Here is a 22,086-nt window from a genome sequence, read left to right on the forward strand (position 1 = left end):
TTTGTCACAAAGGAATTTTAATAAGAATAATAGCTGATTTCTTATCAGATACAGTGGAGTTCAGAAGGAAATGAAATAACATATTCAATGTGCTCAAAGGGAAAAACTGTCAACCAAGAAGCCTATATCCAGCAAAGCTATCCTTCAAGAATGAAAGTGAAATAAAGATATTTCCAGATAAACAAATACTGAGGAAGTGTGTTGCTAGCACACACACCTTATGAGAAATAATAAAGGAAGTTCTTTAGGATGAAAGCAAGTGACCCCAGACATCACTCTGAATTCATAAAAAGAGGCAAAGAGCACCATTAAAGGTAATTATGTTATTATAAAGGAAAATATAAGTGCAAATTTCCTCTTATTTAAACATCCATTTTATAAAATAATATGTATATAATGTATTATTGAGCCTATAACATATAGAAATTTAACATATTTTTCAGCAGCAGCACAAAAGAAGTGGGTCAGAGCAAAAGTGTGTTGGGCTAAGGAAATTACTCTGGGTGATAACTTGAACGCACAGGAACAAAAGAAAAGATCCAGAAATGATAAATAAGGAGGTTAATATAACAAGAGCTATAAACTTATGCTTTGCTTTCTTGTCTCAGCTTCTTTAAAATACACAAAATTATAAAAAGTGATCATCATAACAATCTAATGTTGGGTTTATAGATTTATAGATGTAATATATATAACAATAAATCACAAAAAGTGGGGTAAGATAATGAAGGTATACAGGAGTAACATTTTTTCATCTCACTGGAATTCAATTGGTATACATCTGAAGGTGATTCTGATAAGTTAAAATGTTCATGATAAGCCCTAGAGCAGCAGCTAAGAAAATAACTAAAAAATACATAGTGAAAAAATTAGTAAAGATATAAAAATGCTACATTATATTCACTTAATACCAAAGAAAACAGTATAAAAGGAATAGAAGTGTAAGGAAATACATATGACAGAAAAAAGTAAAATGGCAGACATAAATCCGATTATATCAATAATAACATTAAATATGAAAGGATTAAACAATCTAATCAAAGGTAGAGATTGTCAGACTAGATTTAAAAAAAAAAACAAGCTCCAACTATATATTGTCTACAGGAGCAACACTTTAGATTCAAAGCTTATAGTAGATTAGAAATAAAAGGATGGAAAATTTTGAAAATAGTGATCATAAACAAGCCCAGAGTGGTTATACTAATAATAGACTTTTAAATAGACTTTAAAACAAAAACATTTTATTGGAGAAAAAAGGGGAACATTTTGTAATGATAAAAGAATTATTCCATCAGGAAGATATGACAATTATAAACATATATGTACCTAACAACAGAGCACCAAAATTCATGAAGTAAAAACTGACAGAAATGATGGGAGAAATACCATTCAACAATAATAGTTAGAGGCTTCAATGCCCCACTTTAAATAATGGATAAAACAGCTAAGCAGAAGGTCAATAAGAAAACAGAAGACTTATATTAGGAAATAGAAGATTATAAACCAAATCAACCCAACAGACATCTATAGAACACTCCACCCAGCAACAGAAAACCAGACATTCTTCTCAAGGGCACATATAACATTGTCCAGAATAGATCATATATTAGCCATAAAACAAACCTCAGTAAATAAAAAGGCTAAAAATAATATAAAGAAAGTATGTTCTCTGACCACAATGTAATGAAATAAGAAATCAACAGGAGGAAATTTGGGAAGTTTACAAATATAGGAAAATTAAATAACACTCCTAAATATACAGTAGAGGAAAGAAGAAATAAAAAGAGAAATTAGAATATACTTTGAGATGAATGAAAATGAAGACATAGCATATCAAAACTTTTGGGCTGCAGCTAAAGCAATACTTAGAAATTTTTAGCTGTAAATACCTGTATTAAAAAAAGAAAAAAATCCCCCAAGTTAATAACTTAATCTTCTACCTTAAAGCACTGAAAAAATAAGAGCAAACTAAACTTAAAACAAGCACACGGAAGGAAATAATAAAGATCAGAATGGAAATTAACGAAATAAAGTACAGAAAAACAGTAGAGAAAAATTAGTGGAACCAAAAGCTGATTCTTTGAAAAGACTGACAAACTTTTAGCTAGAATGATTAAGAAAAAAAATTACTAGAATCAGAAATGGAAGAGAGGCCATTACTACCTACCTTACAGAAATAAAAAAGATTATAATGAATACTATAGATAATTGTATACCAATAAATTAGATAACTTAGGTGAAATGGACAAAAGCCCAGCCCAGATGGCTTCACCAGTGAATTCTATAAAGTGTTTAAGGAATTAATACTAGTTTTTCAGAAGCTTTTCCAAAAAAACAGAAAAGGAGAGAACACTCCCAACTCATTCTATGAGGCGAATATTACTCTGATAAGAAAATCTGAACAGAAACATCACACAAGTAAATAAAGCTACTGATCACTATTGCTTATGATATGGATGCAAAAATTTCCAACAAAATGCTAGCAACAAACCAAATCTAGCAACGTATAGAAAGGGTTATATATCACATCCAATTAGGAATTATCCTAGAATTGTGAGGTTGCTTGGTAAAATAAAAAACAAAAACCACATGATTATCACAAAAGATCCAGAAAACTATCTGACAAAATCCAATATCCTTTTATAATAAAAGCATTCAACAAATTAGAAACAGTAGAGAACTTTCTCAATCTGATTAAAGGCACCTATCAGAAGGGCACCTGTCAGCCGTGGGGAAAAACCCACAGCTAACACCATGCTTCACTGTGAAAGACAAGATACTTTCTTCTTAAGATCAGGAACAAGACAAGGATGTTTACTCTTGCCACTTCTAATTAATGTTGAAGGTTCTAGCCAGGGCAGTTTTTCAGGAAAAAGAAAAGGCACTCAGATTAGAAAGGAAGAAGTAAAACTACCTCTATTCTCAGATGTCATGGAATTGTCTATGGAAAATCCTAAGGCATTTACTATGAAACTATTAGAGCTAATAAATGAGTTCAGCTATTAGAGATAATAAATGAGTTCAGCAAGGTTCAGGATAAATAATCAATATATAAAAATCAATTGTATTTCTACACACTTACTATGAACTATCTGAAAATGAAATTAAGAAAACCACTCCATTTATAATAACGTCATAAAGAATAAAATACTTGAGAAAAATTTAACAAAAGAAGTGTAAAACTTGTACTCTGAAAATGTTGTTGAAAGAAATTAAAGATCTAAATAAAGGGGAAAACATCTCATATTCATGGAGTAGAAGACTTAAATATTGTTAAGATGGCAGTGCTCCCCCAAATCGATTTACAGATTCAGCACATGTCTCTCAGAATCCTGCCTGGCTTCTTTGTATAAGCTGGCAAGCAGAATTCTAAAATTCATTTGGAATTGCAAGGGACCCAGAATAACCAAAATAATCTTTAAAAAGAACAGAGTTGGAGGACTCATATTTCCTGACCTCAAAACTTACCGCAAAGCAACAGTGAGTAAGACAGTGTGGTACTGGCATAAGTATAGACATAAAGATCAATGGAAGAGAATTGATAGTCCATAAATAAACCCATATGTCTGTGGTCAACTGATTTTTGACAAGGACACCATGACCATTCAATGTGGAAAGAACTGTCTTTTCAACAAATAGCACTGGGGCAACTGGATATCCACATGCAAAAGAATGAAGTTGGATCCTAACCTCATACTGAAATTAAAATAAAAAATGAATAAATTAGACTTCATCAAAATTTTAAAAATTTGTGCTTTAAAATGTATAATCTAGAAAGTGAAAAGGCAACCCAAAGAATGGGAGAAAATACTGGCAAATCATTTATCTGATAGGAGACTTGTATCTAGGACCAAGAATATGTAAAGGAGAATAAAGAACGCTCAGAGCTCAATAACAAAAATACAAATAACCCAACTGAAAAATAGACAAAAAATCTGAATAGACATTTCTCCAAAGAAGATAATATAAATGGTCAATAAGTGCATGGAAAGATGCTTGGAAGTACATGAAAAGATGTTAGTCGTGAGGGACATTCAAATCAAAGCCACAATTAGCTACCTTTTCACATCCATTAGAATGGCTGTAATCAAAAAGTCAGATAATAACAAATCTTGGTGAGGATCTCGAGAAATCAGAACCCTCATACACTGCTTGAGGCAGTGTAACATGGCGTGGCCACTTTGGAATACAGTCTGGCAGTTCCTCAGACGGTTAAACATTGAGTTACCCTGTGACCCAGTTATTCAACTCCTATGTATATACTCAAGAGAAATGAAAACATATGTCCATACAGAATGTGTATACATTGTACACAAATGTTTATAGAAACATTAATAATAGCCAAAAGATGGAAATAACCCAAACGTCCATCAACTGATGAACAGCTGAACAGAATGTGGTATATACATGCAATAGGATATTATTTGGCCACAAAAAAGGAATGAAGTGCTGATACATGCTAGAACATGGACAAACCTTGAAAACCACTTTACAAAGTGAAAGAATCCAGTCATCAAAGACTACATGTTTATATGATTCCATTTATATGAAAAGTCTAGAATAGGCAAACTTACAGAGCCAGAAAGTGGTAGGCCTGGGATGGCTGGGAGATAGAGGAATAATAGGAAAGGAAAGGGAACAGGATTTCTTTGGATGATAAAATGTAAAAATGTGATGTTGGTTGTACATATCTGTATACTAAATACTATTATGCCTAAAATCATTGAGTTGTATATATTAAATTTAAATGTGAATTATATCTCAATAAAACTGTTAAGAAGAAGAGGGGGAGGAGGAGGAGAAGGAGAAAGAGGAGAAAAAGACAACTGGAGAGTGAATGTTTTGTAAATGGGTTCCCACTACCTTTAAGATATAATCTTCTTAAAGTCAAAGGGAACGACCATGGCAGAGCATGGACAGTCACCATGGTGGCGTTACCAAAGCTGAGTTGGGAGGATTTGGGTGTACTGCTTGACACTCTCTTGTTGGTGTATTCAACAAACTTTTGCTGTTGCATTCTCTTTGCCCTTTGCTAGACACTGAGAACAGCAAGATTCACAAGACACAAAGCTGTATTCAAGGAGCTTGTAGTTTAGCCATCCTTAAATTCATGTACCTAATGTGAAGAAAATTTTACCTACTAGGATATAAGCTCCTCAGGGTAGAGCTTTGTCTGTTTCATTCACATCCGTATCTCCAGGGCCTATAAAAATGCCTGGCACCTAATTGGTGTCTAATAAATGTTTGTTGAATGAATAAAGATGTTAAGTTTGCCACAGCATCTGTCACCAACCTGGAGCAGAGAGTGGGAGCAAGGACACAAAACTGGTAAGGCATGGCCTTTAGTTTTGAGGGAGGCCTGCAGGACGTCACTCCAACAGAAGCTGAACAGCCATTGGAAGGAAGGTGAAAGAGAGCAATGGTTTCCATCAGGGATGGGCCCGGGAACCAGGTTGCTTACAGGGTCCCCAGGTGATGCACAGTAAAGTCCAGGAACTACTGGACTGGATGATCTTTTAAGTTCCACCTGACCCTAAGCATCTTTGTTTCTGAAGTTCTTATCTTAAAGATGGAAGGACAGCCATTAAAAGGTGTCCTTCCTTGAACAGGATGAGTGTGATCCAGTGTTTGCTGTTAACACTGAGATTCCCTGAGGCAGGCCTTCTGAGGAAACCAGCACTTATAAAATACTGCGTGTATCACCAACCAGACCTATTCTTGCTAATCAAGTTGAACAGGATGCAGTGTTTATATCTCTACAAACAGCCTGGTGGGTGGAATTTCCCTTTTCTTCCAACTCAGTAGGAGGATTAGATTTATTTTCTGATCTGCTCAGGACCCATTTATTTTTCCTTGCTCTTGGCACCGTTGTCAGGATTAGACTTGTCCTAAGGAGAAAGGAGTGTGCTTTGAATTAAGCGCGGTGAAGCAGGTGCACGTGTGTAGGCAGCAGCCCTTCGTCCTGACTGCCCGCTAGAGTTACCTGAGGGGCTTTGGAAAACACCACATCTGGGCCGCACTGCCCTCAACTCTGATTTAGCTGTGCTGGGATGTAGCCCAGGAAACCTGGGTGAGATGGAGAGTCAGACTGAGAATCACTGGACCAGGCGAAGAAAATAAGCCAGCTGACATGAACCCTGGGGTCAAACTATGTAGCTATTGAATAATTAGCCTGTGGAGTTGGAGGACTTCCCTTCAAGTCAGGAGTATCCAGAGAGAAAGAGTGTCTGTCTTTACTCCCTGTTCCTTACTCCCTGCTCCAGCCTCTCTAGGTACCCTATTTACCTTTACTCACCAGTCTCTCATCAGCCACGTTTTGGGGGCTGGCTTCTATTCAAACCAGAAACCCAGGGAAGCTCCTTGGCACGGGCAAAAGATCACTCTGCATCACTCAGTATCACTCTCATATACAATGCTGGCTCCACTCACCTGCTGCCCAGTCCCCTGGCCAGGGTCCCTTCAGAAGGGCTTTTCTGAGATGACCTGCAGGGCTTGGCTGACCACTCAGATTTCTGACACTGGCCTGGTTCAGCTTTCTCTCCTGATCATTCACTTGCTCCAGGCCCCAGATTTCCCTCCTCTGCCCCACTGCTGGTTCTCTGCCCAACACCCCTGGCACTTCTTTTCTTGGGGCCATCTGTCAGCATGTCCCATGCCCTCAAGGTATTTGCTGTGCCCTCTGAGTGTTTACCCCCTGAGCCTGTAGCTCAGTTTACCTGCACACTTTAGCATACTCACATGCAGCCAGTGCCTGCTCCTTACCAGGTCTGCAGCTGCCAAGGAGTTAATTTGTCTGAAATTCTGCCAAAGCTGACTCGTGCTTCTTCTCTGTGATCTCCTGCAGCCAAATAAAAAGCATGAAATGGTCTGTGAAACCTAGCACGTCAGATGAGATAATGCACACGAAAGGGCTTAAGCTGTAAAGCACGACACAGTATGAAATGTGGATGGTAACAAGTAGCAGCAACGTTGCATGTGCCATTCTGGGGCATGGCTGGTAGCCAACCAGGAGCACCAGACGAGGGACAGAGACTGATCACAGGCAAGACGTTTACAAATCAGAAGATTCAAGAACTGAGAGGTCAGGACCAGATAGACAGATGAGAAGGGAGCAGTGCAACCACACAGGTCAGAGTTCATGACACAACTAGAGGCCCAGAAATGAGGAAGAGCTAAAGGATTTCCATCAGCAAGTACTTTCAGTTCCCTTCAAAGTATGCCCAGAATCTGGCCACTTGTTACCACCTCTGCTGCCACCGCCCTGATCCAAGCTGCCTCTGCTCCTGCTTGCACTGTTGTAGTGGCTCCTATCTGGTCCCCCTGCTTCCACCTTTGTTCCTTTACAGTCCATCCTCAACACAACAGCCCCAGCAATGCTGCCAAAAGTAAGGTACATCACATCATGTCACTTCTCTGCTCAAAATGCTTTAATGTCTTCTTTTCATTCTCAGCTGACGTCCCTTGCCATGGCTTACAAGACTCTACGTGGTCTGGACCCCAGTTACCCCTCCAATGTCATCCTCCACCACCTACTCATATGCTCCAGTCTCCCTGGGCTTCTTGCTATTTTTTGAATGCTCCAAGGTCATTCCTCATGGTCTTTGACCCTGCTGTTTCCTCTACCTGGAATCTCTCTCTGTTAGTTCTCTTACTTCATTCAGGGCTAAACTCAGGTGTCACCTTTGATTTTAGGGATCAGCCTGCCGTGACTTCTCTACCTTAATTTGCACTTCCCCAACCCTATCATGCTCTATCCTTTTCCAGCTATATTTTATATAGCACTGAAATAAGAAATATATAGTAGATAGTACTTTATTTTCTGTCTCTTCTACTAAAATGTAAGCTCCATGAGCATAGGAATTTGGTCTGTCTTGTTCCCAGCTTGCACAGTGCCTTACATTGCTGAATGAATGGTTGAATAAACAAATAAAATGGCAGATTGAAGTCTCCAACAATAAAGCAAGACATGAATTAGAGGGGCAAAGAGTTGCCTTAATCCTGAGCTTTTCTATGGTTCTTTGGAGACAGAGGCCTTCTCAGGGTGACTGGCCTTGGGTTTATAGGTTTATTCCTCCAAGAAGGGAAAAGACAAGAAAAGTCCACCTGCCAGGCCCTGCCCATTCCAATCTAAGCTGTTCTGGGAATTCCAAGGGCAAGTCAAGGTCCCCAGTGGGAAGGCTTCAGGATGAAGAAATTCTTATTGAATTCTCTCTCCAAGAGCCCTATTTCTCCGGGATATGAGTTTTTGAATCTTTGGGAGAAATTCCTCTCCGTCATCTCCCCTCTCTCTTGAGGGACTTCCTTGGCCAGCCCAACTGCTTTCACATCTATGGCAAAATAAAACATCATAGTGGGAAAAAGCATGAGCACTCGATGCTAACCCTGGCTCTGTGTTTCCTTCCTAGTTGTGAGATCATGGGCAAGTTATTTCAATTTTGTAGAGCTTTACCACCTCTTCTGTAGATGGAGGCTAGTGATAGTACCTATGCCAGGGATGTTGTGAGGATGAAATGTGATCATGGGTTTTAAACATAACATTTGGCATGATGCTATGCTTGGCAAATATTCAGCTCTTATCATTGTCAGGGTCCAGAGTGCTAGAAGAAGTAGTTCTCCTTGTTCGGGACAGCCTCTCACAGTTCCCATCTTCAGAGCTCTAAGCAGTTCGCAGGTTGTGCTGATGTCATGCACCAAGCTCTGAATAGCCAAGAGAACAGAGAAAGATGTGGGGGATAAACTACCAGTGAACATGTTTCCATGAAGTTTTATAGCCTCTGATTCCAACCTTTAAGGCAGCCTGAAATTACTGCAGCCTAACCCAGAAGAGCTGCATTGTTTCCACCTCTTTCCCTGCTGATGTCCCTGAATCTGATTCCAGCTGTACCCATCCCTCGCTGCCCTTTCAATCCCACAATAATGCCTCACACAAAGACGCTCACCCTTTTAAGGAAGTTTCACTCAGGGCTGAGAAAGGAAAGAGTAGGTTTCCTCTTTTACTTAAATCTGCTTCTGGGTCTCCTTGGCCCTCAGACATATGGCCAGGCGCTTGTTTTCATGGCTGCTTAATGGTTTGTGAAGCAATTACTGGAGGAAACATTGCTATAGCAAGCCAGGCGAGAGACAGAGGGATTCACGGGCCAATGTTATCTTTGTTGATCACCAGGGCTATTCCAACTCTTTTGCTCTCTCCTCCCGACAGTGACAGATGGCTTCCACATGGTTTGACCTACTGTTTTGCCAGCCCTGACCAGATAGTCATCCATCAGCTGCCCTATTTGGCCCCCTAGAGGGCACCCTGTGGTTTGAGGGAGACAGAAGTTCGAGGTTTCGTTGAGAGCTCACCACCTCTCATAGGTGTTGTAGTAGAGTTTCAAGCATGGACAGTTCTTATTCCAGATGTTACCATCCCAGTGTCCATATGTTTCGAGGTGGGATCAGCAGGTTTACATGGTAATGTTCAACTAATTAATCATAGGCTGATGTGTTAACAGCTTCAGGACCCAAAGTGGGTTTGATACTAGCAAAGATGTAAACAATACATATGGTATTATTAATCTGGAAAAAAAGAGATGAGGTTCAGCTTTTTCCATTGCTTTGGCATGAAGCCTCTGAAAGCTGTGCGGGAAAATATCCAAATACTTCTCCTCATGGCTATCTTTAAGTGTTACAAAACAAAACCTGAAATTAATATTACCTCTAGGACATGAGTAAAAGGTAGTTCAAGCAGAGGGGTCATGTAGATTAGGCTTCAGGAGACCTGGGTCTAGTCTCAGTTTGCCTTTTTGTTACTTTGAACATAATACTTGATTGATTTAATAGATTTTTTTTAAGCACCTACTAGGTGGATTCAAGAAATATCTGTGTTTTATTACTTTTTTTCTAACTATAAAATGAAATTGTTACATGGACTTGGCTTCTAGAAAACATTAAATAAAATGTGTTTATATTTCTCCCCTTATTGAAGCCTAATTTGCTCACTAAAACTTGCCTATTTTGCTTGTACCTAAATTGTGAAAAAAAGTGCTTTACCAAAGTAAAGAGATAAGGGGACATTTGAGTAATTACAACTTTCGTGGAATGTAACCTTACCAAATCTGTTAAAACTAAAGATACATCAAAATAATTCTTAAAACTAAAAAATATTTTAAATGCCAAATCTATTAAAATTAAAAATACCCTGCACCCCCTAGCATTACTTATAGAGAAAAACAAACAAACAAACAAAAACTAGAAACAACATTTGTGTCTCAATAAAGAGAAAGAATTTGACAGAAGTAGAAGTTTGAACATAAATTCCCCCTTTGCTCCATTACCCATAGCATTTGATGTTTTGATGTGTTAATTTCAGGGGGAGGGAAGGGGCTGGGGGATAAAATACTATATATTTCCTCTGTACAGTTTTAAGAGCATTTTCCCTTAATAGTAATATATATATAAATTATTTTTTAAAAAGCTTCTCTGTGCACAGGAGAACTGAGCTGAGAAAAAGACCCTAGTGAAAACTCCCCCGCACCAGGCAGATCTCATACAGAACAGCATGGAGTAATCTTTGGTGGGCTGCGCTAGTATGCATAATGGTTTTCTCAGCTAAAGCTATACTGTTTATATATTTTGTATTTCACATTTTGATTGAACATTCAGTTTTCATTTGACCCAAATGATTTTGCTGAGAACTTGGCCCTCGGTCAGTTATCTGCCCGACCTCCCTCCCTGGACTTCCGGATTTGGAGAGTCAAGCTCTCCAGGGCTTGTCTAGAGCACTGAGCCCCTTTCAGGAAAGTGGCCCATGTGTGGGGGTTGGACTCACTTTCTGTGATGCTCTGACAGATCACAACTTCCATCTTCATGATGAGAATTTAAAAGCTGCAGCCCTGTTGGGCAGAATGGAATTGAGAACCCTGTGCCCAGGACTCATTCCTTGTAGAGATGAGACAGCTCTTCAGGGACTCCCCTCTGCCTCTCTGGAGGTGAAGATGAAAAAGCCATCCCTGTCCGACAAAGTGATGGGTCTCCTCGCCTGGCCTGGGGAGGACGCTTCTGCCACCTTTGCAGTATGATCAGTGAAAAGGAGATGGGTCTGTCCCTTTATATGAGGATAGGACATTCCCACTTCTGAGTGCTCTGGGTGTGGCTAACACAAGTCAAGGTAGTGGAAATTCCTTAATAAGAATATCCCAAGAGACAAAGGCCTCTGTTTTCCGACTTAAGGTTGAAGGGGCATGGCTCCCAGAGCAAGTCGGCTGATTCGGAATCCTCTGATCTTTCCGGGTCAAGGAAAGACCTGTGGACAATTCAGAGCCCCAGACCCTTGAATCCTAGGGGAAGGGCATCTGCCAATAGAGAGGGTGCAGTTTGCAGGGCAGTGGCCTGACGGGCAGCTCGGACCACTTGGCCCGCTATGGGGCTGGGCCCACGGGGCAGGCTCCTGTGGAAGGGACTCTTCCTCAGGAATGGTAGGGGACCTTGTGGCATGCTCTCTGGGATGTATAATGAGACTCTGGACTCTGAAATATTTGCCTCTAAATGGAATAGTCGATAGATTTTTCTTTTGTTCTACTTTTTACTAATACTTTGACTGGGTTTGCCCTTAATTTGGAGAGTTAACACCTGTCTGCTGGAATTGGATGTGGGAAAACATAAGACATTCTTTGAGTTATCAGTTATATGCCAGACAACTGACTGGTTGCTTTATGTTATCTCATGTAACATACAGGAGGGAGTTTCTAATTTAGGGTGGGGACCTCTAACCAGAGGAATGTACAATCACCCCTGATTTTAGGAGTGAAATGAATGGGACTCAATACACATACTCAGAAACAATCTACTCTTCCAATCAGCCCCTGACACAGACCCTACGATTACAAAAATGATAGCTTGCATCAAATGACTATTTCTAGAAGAACCAGTATCTCTTTCAGAGTATACCACATAAGAAACTACACTTAAAGAGAAAATTTAGCTGAGATTTTGAGTGGAAGGTTATCATTATCTTGCAAGCAACTTTGTATGTTTTTGTAGCCAGTCAGGGCAGCGAGGAGCCAGGTTCAAAGTGAGAGCCTTTGGCAGGGCTGAAAACTTTCAAGATTCTGCCAAGCAGTTCTTTCAGCAGAATTACTCTATTCCATCGATTTTAGTTAATCACAGCAGGAGACAAGACCTCAAGAGAAGGGGCCGGCTGTCTCTCCTGTGATCTCCAATTAATGACTGCAGGAATGAAATGAGAAAATAGAAAATTTTGTGGGCACCAAAAGTGGGGGCAGATTGTAAGTATAAAAGGTTTTCAGTTAGCAAGATTTTGCTGGAATTTAGCTATTTTTCCCATTTATGACCAAAATGAGTGGAGGAGAGCCTTTGTGGGGAGATAGGATGGGAGATGCAACAGACCAGGCTGCAGGCACATGGCATACTGCAGGGTAGGTCGTGTTCATACCTTGGACTATGTGCTACTTTGTATAATGCCTAGTAACTGGCAGCACTGCTATAGTGCGGGCTTTAAATTAATAAAGCAGTTTTGAGATAAGGGTTTAAGAAGATACTCACTAAGCCAGAACTATTAGTCATGTTGTCAACTTCTGGCCTGGGAAGCTGGTTAGTCTAGGCAGCTGGGCTCAGGGGGAGGGGTTGCAGAGAAGAAGGGGAGGAGCGCAGCCGTCCCTTGGTCCCCCAGCTCCAGCTGTGGCCTTCACACGACAGGACGGAGAGCAGAGCCAGACTGAGGGCTGAGGCTTGGACAGCCGAGGCTGGGCTACCTGAACCCCCAGGGTGGGCCACACTACCCTCCCCAGACTTGCGCCTTGCAGCCTTCCCCTGCCAGCCCTTTAGCCAACAGAGCAGTTTTTTGAACGCATCAACCAGATCATGTTACTCTTCTGTATAAAGCCCTCCCATGGAATATGGGTACTTGAAAGCTTTATAGCCTCAGTTTATGCCCCACCTCCTCCATAGGAAAGAGTCTATGGAGGGGAGTAGATTTAGTTAGTATTCCCCAAGGCACTGAAGAGAAGACAGAATAAGCACCCTGTTTATTCAGACTCGCAACCTTTCTCTGTCCTTTGAAGTCATATGGGACCTTCTCTGCCATCCTCTCCTGTCGTTTGGTTTGTGACTCCAGTTTAAAATCTGTCTGCTTATTTGTCTCAAGTTCTAGGCTGGAGGAAAATGAAGACAATGATGATGAACTTGGGCAATGTGGCTTGCCTGCAGAGTTTTGTTGCTCTGCAAAGGGGCTGTAGAGAAAAATAATGAGCAGATTCATGAGTCAACATTATATTTATCCCTCTGTTGTGAGGAATACTGCCTCTACTTCTTGTGTGAAGCATAATCACTTGTTAGCTTTAGTAAGACATTTCTCTGCCCACTGATAAGCGAACACAAAGGCACTTATTGTGCTCGTCTCAATGTGAAATGTAAGCTGTGGTCTTTGTTTGTTTGTTTTTAGCTTAAGGGTTGAAGGGGGCCTTGGAGGACTGCCAATCTCACTACCCCATTCTGTGTAGGAAGCCCCTTCCCAGCATCGTTGCCCGTGGTTTCAGATCCCTTTCCTCTGCATCTTTATACACGAGTTGCCTCTGCCTCTATTGAAGCACTTACTTCATTGTGCTTTCAATTACAGTGATTTGAGGGCTTCTCTTAAGTCTCAGCTGTGAGTCCTTCAGCCAGGATTCCTGTCTCGTCTCTCTTTGATCTCCCACAGCCCCCAACACAGAGCCTGGCCCACTCTCCATAAATATTTGAATGAGTGACAAGGTGTTAACAGCCTCCAGAGGCAGCCACAGTTCGACGTCTCTAATAACTAGAAAGTTCTTCCTGTAAGTGAGCAGAAATTTGCCTCCCCAAGTTCCCTGTGGGAGAAAATTTAAACAGGCAGTGATGACAAAGGGTCAGGCGTCCGTAAGATGTACACGAGAGACCCTGGGGACAGGCCATGCCCTGCTCTTATTGCTGTTCTTGCTTCCTGTCTGGCCAAGGGACACAAGGAAGCCCTGCAACCCTAGAGAGATCTGGATAAATGTGTTTGGTGGGGAGAGGGGAGAGTTTCCAGGATTGAGTCCTGTCTGGAGGGATAGCTCTATCAGCTCTCTCATTGTCCCACCCGTATCCCCTTAGTCTGCCCTGAGGGTCATCTGCAGATAGTTCCCAAACACAACAACACTCCCTGCGTTTCTCTGCCTGTGGTCACTCTCTGACCTTGGGAGTGTGGTTGGCTTGTGTGGAGGTCAGGCTGGAAATGCCAGGGAGTAACTCCAGGAGGGACCTTCAACCATGAGCGATGGGACTTGGCACGTAAATACCCCACGTTCCTCATCTCCCAGTGGGATGGCTCGGAAGTGTGTTCTACATAGTCTCTCCAAAGGTTTCAGGAGGGGTGACCCCAAATGCTCACGGCAGTCACTCACTCGTGAACACATTCTTCCTTCATTTGCCCCCCTGCCCTTTCTGAGGTGCACACTCCCTCACTGTGCTTCCTGGTATCACCCAGATAAACAGGCTGCCCCAAATCCTTGTCTCAAGGTCTGCTCTGGGGGGAGCCCAAGAAGGAAATTTAGGAGAAATCCGAACGTTGGTCCCTTAGAAGACAGAACTATTTAAATTAGTATATGCCTCCCCCACCACGTTTTCTTTCCTTCTATTTCTAATTCAGAGTGGGTTTTTCTGTCAGTTCTATAAATAGAGTTTAATTTTAAGAAAAATCTGTGTTCTAACACAGAAAACCGGGCTGATAATGATTCCTAAATCTTTGAATGAGAGTTATTTCAAATAATAAGAGTTAGTAATATTCTAGTTCTATCAAGGAATGGTGCTACGTCAGAAAGATCTCAGGCCAGACTAAAGAAAGAGATTACGCGTGGGGGTCATTAGACAGCAGGGTGGATTTGTGTGTTCGAGCACTTCACTCAACCTTTTCAACTTCCACAGAGACCTTTTCAATGATGAGAGGCCTTATCAACCTGTTTCAGGTTTGGGATGAGGGGCTTGAGGTCAGGGACAGCAAAGATGAATGGGGAGCATGAAAGGAGAAGGAAAGGAAAATAAAGAGCCTTCATTAAGCTTACCCATTATTAATGAACTACCACTGAGCTAATAGAGCCAAGAGAAAACGCTGTTGCCGAAGAGTATTTATTATCACATGAGAAGATTTGTAACAAAGAACAAAGGTGTGCAAGCCACCTGCCGCCCTGGTCCTTCTTCAGACAGACATTGTGTGAGTCAGAAAAGTTCCCTGTTGGTGCCACGATATTACCTGATTGTTTTGACACCTCAGACAATTACTAGGAGGTAGCAGTTAAAAATAGCCATGCTCCCCATTGTCTGTGTTTGTGGGAGTTCTCTTTTATCTTGTTTCTTCCTGGGGAGTTTTCTGCCAGCCTAGTAGGGAGCAACACACATGGTCATGAATTTTTAATTGGCAATCAGAGATGGGAATGAATATATACAAAATACATGGTGAGAGGAGTCAGCAGGGCCAGGAGACCCCCACAGGTGCCTTTTTGGGGTCAGGTGAGGAAATATTCCCAAGTCAAGTAGGGATAAGGAAAGACCACAGACCTTATTTTTCGCATGCGTGTTGTGGCTTCACAAGCTCTCTTTATTTAAGCCCTGGCTGATGGCCAATGCCCGAGCTCTCTCGTTAGGGCAGATGGGGGCAGTGAGTGCCTGGCTTGGTGGTAGGAAGGTGGGTAGTTATAGGTGACATATATCCTTTGCCCTCTTTGATGAGCACTGTTGCCTTGTTGTGGTTGACAGTGCTGCCCTGGGTCCAGCTCACTCCTGACAGAGGTGCTTTTGCCTCCTCCCACTCTTGCTCCAGTCTGAGCCATTGCTTCCAGAGAGAAACTCTTGGAAGTACCATGCTGTCCCCTTGGCTTGACTTCATAAGATGATGGTGAGGGTTATTAAGGTAGTCCGTGTAAAGTGACTGCATTCATGGGCATTAAGAGTTGGCACAAAAACTGAGTTGGTCCCCAGAATGAAAGTTCTCAGTTACTGTACCTGCCATCCACTGTAACTTTACATTGCAGGCAAAGACCTCCTTTGGGCCCAAAATGGATGCGTTAGTGTGACCGATGCTAGCCTCTCTCAAACTTTTTGTTTTCGGTAGCCTCATCCCCCAAAGACTCCCCCCTGTCAAAGTGCTCCGGGGATGCCTTTTCAGCCCACCCCACTAAGCACTTGCTCTCCCTTGCTCCCCAGAACGCCTATGTCAACATCAACCGCATCATGTCCGTGGCATCCCGCCTCTCAGAGGCCGGCCACTACGCATCACAGCAAATCAAGCAGATTTCCACGCAGCTAGACCAGGAGTGGAAGAGCTTCGCGGCTGCTCTGGACGAGCGTAGCACCATCCTCGCCATGTCTGCAGTGTTCCATCAGAAGGCCGAGCAGGTGAGGCCAAGGGAGCAGCTGCGGCTGCTGGTGGTGGCAGGCGGAGGGACAGGGGAAGGGCGGGGTGAGAGTTCACACACTGAGGTTGAGTGCCCCTCTTCTCGTTCTGAAACACCGAAGACCCTGCTGAGTAGTTGTGACAGTAACCCGTGTTCTACCACTTCCATGCCCCTTTTGTATAAAAGAGACGTTGGTAACTCTGGGCGGCCTTATCTAACGTCCCAACAGGAAGGAACCCAGAGCTTGTGTACATTCTGCTTAGTAGTTTATTGGTGTGTGTGTGTGTGTGTGTGTGTGTGTGTGTGTTGACTGCTTAGTTTGCATCCTATGAGCATAGACCAAAGGGGTGAAAGTAAACTGATCATTGAGTGCTAAGAGCAGGGGGAAGCTAATTTTACATGAAGTACTTGCTGTGGATAATAATGATGTAATAATAATACAAGGGACAGAAATAATAATTATCTGTTGCCATATGCTTACTGACATTGGGCAGTGACATTACTAACTCGTTTTATAGAGAGGAGCAAGGAAGCTCAGAGAGATTAAGTGACCTACCTAAGATCCAGTGGCGTGTTGGAGCTGACTAACCAGCTTAAGGAGAGCCAGTTGTTAAATTTTCAAGAATTTTACAAGCTGGTTGTTAAACATAGATATTACTTTATATAAGTTTATAGTAAATATATCATATTAAAAATAAAGATAATAAATACTCAGAACATCATTTTCAATTATTTTGCTACATTTTATTATTTTCTGTGTTCTTGAGATTATTTCCATCTATTTGTGTCTATGGTGGAAATACACACTTGTGTGATACTGATCACCTCTTCCCGACTCCACATTTGGTGTTGTCGCATTGATAGCTTGAAATAGACCAAGGTAGAAGTTTTTACACCATGGAAATCATTAAGTTTTACAGACTAGGGCTTGATCTGATGTTTTATTGTTTGGTTGTCTAGAGTCTTGAGAAAATATTTTAAAATGCAGATTAAACTTTAAAATGTGTCCCTCCTATAGCTGTTACATCAAGAATAGCACACAAAATTAAGGAAATATTCTTTTGATATTCAAAAACTATCATTCCATTCAGCAAAGAAGTCACTTACAATCGCTGATGAATGAATAACGTTCTGACATAAGTCTCCAGGTACTTTTTCACTTTTGTGTTACACCTTAACGGAGTGAAAATGTCAGCAGCTTTTGTGTTGGAACTATATGTTTGTCATTTGGAAACAAAAGCATCTGTGAGAATCGGTTACATGGAGTTTATCATAAGAAGCATTCTATATGTTATTATTCTTTGTAAATTATGTGCTACGCACCTTTTATGTCAGTAAAATTTATAACACGTGTGTATATACATACACACATACACACATATATTCGTATATATGCTGCTTATTAAACATTTATTAATACACCGCTGAGAAAGTCACATATTCATCTATGGGCAGCTGGATTTCAACCCAGATGTGTCTAACATTAAAGCCTGTGGTCTTAACGTCTACATTTCTTTCTTTGTATGACATTTGGGTAGCTCACAGATAATACAGAGTCAGACACAAGGTCATACCTTTAATCTCTTCCTCTGTTACCAACCTAATGTGGAAGGCAGCCTGGGGTAATTGAAAGAGTCTAGGCTTTGATACTAGACACAGGTAAGTTCTAATTACTAACTCTTCGGCAAGTCACCTCACCATTCTGAGCTTGTTTCCTCATCTCTAACATGAGGATAACCATAAATCTTGCAGCACTGTTATAAGAATTAGAGATGGAGCACATAAGGTGCCGAGAATGTTTTTTAAATGGTTGACAGTACTACCGTAGGCATTTGTTCAACATACCTGTCCTGGTATCTTTGTATTTCCTTCACCTGTGTCTGTTTCCATCTGAGACCTTCCAGAGACTGAAATACTTGTGTCATAAGTCAAGAGCAGCCCTGCACATTGAGAGGGAGCTAGCCTTTCTTTTTCTTTTAAGATGATGATGGTCATGACTGATAGCAACTGACAGTGAGTGCATTCTTAGGACCACGACAATATTCACGTCAGATCTGCTGTTCTCTCTTCAATCCTATCACCTGCACACTTTGTTCAAGATTTCTCCAGATTGGCAAGGGAGACTCAGTGCTTCCCTCTGTGTCTCTCTGTCTGTCTCTCCTTGAGATGACCATTTTGTGGCATCTGCTATAGGACTCTTGTTGGAATACTACAGGGAAACCCCAAGGGCCTTGAAGAGGTGCTTCCTCCATGACTGACATAAATGTCAAGTTACTTTCCAGTTCCTTTGTAAAATGATTACTGATGGACCAAAGCAGCTTCTGAGATATTAGCAAGTACATGCAATCTAATACTGAGTGTCACCCAGCACTCTTCCAGAATTGTTAGGAGATGGCTTAATGGGATAAAAATCATACAGAATGAAAAATCGACTGTAACAGCTGACTGGCTAAGGACTGAAAGCAGACAATGATACCAAGACTAGAACTCAAGCAGTTGCAGAAATGCGGTACCCGAATTGGGAGTAACTGAAGGAGTCAACTTCTATTTGCTATTTCCTGACTTGGATTAGTTTGGATTAGAAGCAATTTTATTTGTATCTATTTTTTAATGCAATTATCAGGTATTACCAGTGCTTCAGGGAAACTCATAAACCACGCTTCTTTTTAGCTGGCAACAACACACACACACACACACCAAAGGATGGATTCAAGGCTATTTTTTCAGTGCATTTATTTAGGCAGCTCTTTATTGTCCTCAGATGGGCTGTTCTAGGCAATGAGATAAAAAGGTATTTAGGCAATTAATTTAAGTGGAGCTGTGCATCCAGGCAAGAGGAATCGCAGACAGCACCATTCCAGACTGTTGGGTGAAAGATTATTTGCATTTTAGAGGTGTATTTTCCACTCAGTAAATCTGAGTGATTTCAGTTAGCTCACCCTTTGTGCATGGAGACCCATCATCTTCCATAGTTGTTAATTTTAATTTTTAAATAATTTAATGTCTGTCAAGATCTATATCTATATATCATGTCCCAGGAGCCACTACAGGAATAGTACAGTCTGTCCCCCAAAGTTGCCCCTCCCCACCTCCACCGCTAGGGACTGAGCCAGCAGCAGGGATCCTGTTGAGGGTTAATCTTCATTCCCTGAGGGAATGGTCTCTGTGAGTTCCCTGGGGTGTCTGATGGGCCTGTATGAGGTGTTCTTTGCTCCTCTTCACAGCTTGATGTACACACTATAAAGTGCACGTGTGGAAACATCCCATTTCATTGCATCCTGTGAGTGTGCACAGGCCAAGAAGCTCTCATGTACACATGTAATGCAGTGAACTATTTGCATACCTATAGTTTATAGTCAGTGTGTGGATGTAACCTGTTGAACATACGCACACTCCCACCCCCAGCAGTTTCGTAATAGTCATCTTTGTTTGTGGAAACTACACTTCTTAAACAGGCATTGGGTCTGATTTCTTAATGGGGTTGGTGTTCTTAGAATTAAAGCAAAAGCTCCACCCTCTGCATTGGTCTCTAAGGCTCCCTGAGGTTCCAGTGCTTCTTCCGAGGGCATCTGACCATCTCCATGTAATCCGCCCATCGCCCTACCCTGGTGCTCCCACACTGACCCAGCTGACTGGCTTTTCCTTCCAGTTCCTGTCGGGAGTGGACGCCTGGTGTAAGATGTGCAGTGAAGGTGGCCTGCCGTCCGAGATGCAGGACCTGGAGCTGGCGATCCACCACCACCAGTCCTTGTATGAGCAGGTGACCCAGGCCTACACAGAGGTGAGAACCAAGGGGGTCCTGGCTGTGCATGGGTGGATGGGCGGCAGAACCGCTGGCCTGTGTGCTGTGAAATAGCCTGGGTCAGCCTAAAAAGAAGAGAGGCCGTTTCCTTTTGGAGACAGCACTAAGATCTTTCATCTGTGAATGATGGTGTCTCCAGCCAGGAAGCAAAAAGATGCGGCCATCAGCAGGTACTGCCTTGGTGAGCATGCATACACCTGCATCCCTACCCCCACAACATGCGAAGGTGGGACTCTCTCCTCTGAGGGAGGACTGTGAGGAAACAAGGTCGTGCTGCTCTGGAGTTGCTTTCTGGCTGGTGTACGGGCATGCACACACCAGTCCAACCACCCCTTTTATGAAGCAGCTCCTCAAAAAATACTAATTTTCTCAGAGGACAGCTCACTATGGGGTAGAGATAAGTGTTTGCAAGAGCGAGAAGCTGCTGTGAAAGTGAAGGACAGACTAAAAGGCTCTTCTGCTGAAAATTCAGCGGCAGGAAGCATGGCACAAGTTAAGAGGGGGGAAAACTTCCTTTCAAAGTAAAAGGAAAGGGGCATATAGCTGCATCTGTGTGGATAGACACAGGTAAGCAAGCTCGTTGAGTGGCGTGAACTCTGAGGGAGGGGCTGAGGGATGTGAGGAAGCTGGATGGGGGCGCGGCCACGATGGCGGAGTAGAAGGACGCTCGTAGCTCACCCTCTCCCACAAATACACCGAGAGACATCCACAGACCTACCCGCTCACTCAGAACACCTGCTCTAGAATCTACATTTTAATAAATATTGCCCCACTTGAGTCTGGTCGCATGTTGAAGTCGAAGAACCAATGCTTCTGGGTGAGAGAAAGAGTTTTTGCCAAGTCAAAACCCAAGTTTGAGTCCTAGCTCCGCACTTTCCTGCGTGACCTCGGGCAGGTCACTCAACCGCTGAAAGCCTCAATTTCTTCATCTGTAAAATGAAGGTGATAACACCTGCCTGTAGTTTTAAGGGCTGTAAAGATAATTCATATAATGCTCTTGGCCCAGTGCCTGAAGATAATAAGTACTAAAAAATGGTAATAGGTTTTGTCATTATAGGAAGCAGAGAGGAGGGTTTGTGAGCCAAATCTGATCTCATCAGCTCTGATGCACATGGCCCAAGGCTTTCTGAGGCCCCTTGCCTCTACCTGGGGGTCAAGACTCTCTAAATCTACTCTTTGTAAATACAAAAATAGAGCATACAAATGAGATTAATATTATACTTACATATTTCACACTTATGGAGTGTGAGTGTAATTATATAGAGAGACACAGTTTTTCTCCCACTTAATTCTCAGGCTCTAGCACTGCAGGACATTGACACTCCCTCCAAGCCCCCTTCAGAGGTCAGTGGGCTGTTCCTGCCTCCCCCACATGTAGACTGAGGCAGAGGAATGAAACTCGGGGTGACTTGGATTTGAAGACTTGGCCTTCCATCTCGAACCACCCTGCCCTGGACATAGCACAGTGCCCAAAGGCAGCATCTGCTCAGAATTCCCTGAAGAGAGCTCTCTCGGTTATGGCCACGGGATGTGCGTCTTCTTCACATCTCTGGAGGGCATTACTTCTGTGTTATTTGTGAGGTACTTCCTCTCCCCTTCCTTGGCAGGACAGCATGGGCAGCAGGCAGGGTGAGATGGGGTGGACAGAGGTAGTCACCTACACTGACTGTATTCCTCCAGCCAGGTTTCCTTTCCTGTTTCAGCTGTGTTCTCCACTGGTGCTCTTCTTACTCATACCCCAGCCCAACTCACACTTCTGTGGCTCTGTCAAGGGGGGAGTAACAGCTGCCTCTGTATTCCTGAACACCCACCCCCCAGCCAAGCTATTATCAAGATGTGCAGCTGGGGTGAAGGCAGGGTGTGAGCCCAGCAAATAGCTCCCCATTCATCATCACAAGGCTG

The 22,086-nt window shown here is 42.4% G+C and overlaps 1 protein-coding gene across 15 annotated transcripts in view; it reads left to right on the forward strand.

The window, feature by feature from the left end:
* The window catches only part of KALRN (kalirin RhoGEF kinase), a 616,794-nt gene that overhangs the window by 246,379 nt on the left and 348,329 nt on the right, over nucleotides 1-22,086 (forward strand). For all 15 annotated transcript variants that reach the window (XM_074364800.1, XM_074364803.1, XM_074364805.1 and 12 more), the window contains exons 7-8: nucleotides 16,192-16,383; nucleotides 20,032-20,163. In XM_074364800.1, coding sequence (XP_074220901.1) covers nucleotides 16,192-16,383; nucleotides 20,032-20,163 — 324 coding nt within the window. The remainder of the gene's footprint in view (nucleotides 1-16,191; nucleotides 16,384-20,031; nucleotides 20,164-22,086) is intronic.

Source organism: Camelus bactrianus, chromosome 1 (genome assembly GCF_048773025.1).
Source record: "Camelus bactrianus isolate YW-2024 breed Bactrian camel chromosome 1, ASM4877302v1, whole genome shotgun sequence".
In the NCBI taxonomy this organism is placed as follows: Eukaryota; Metazoa; Chordata; class Mammalia; order Artiodactyla; family Camelidae; genus Camelus; species Camelus bactrianus.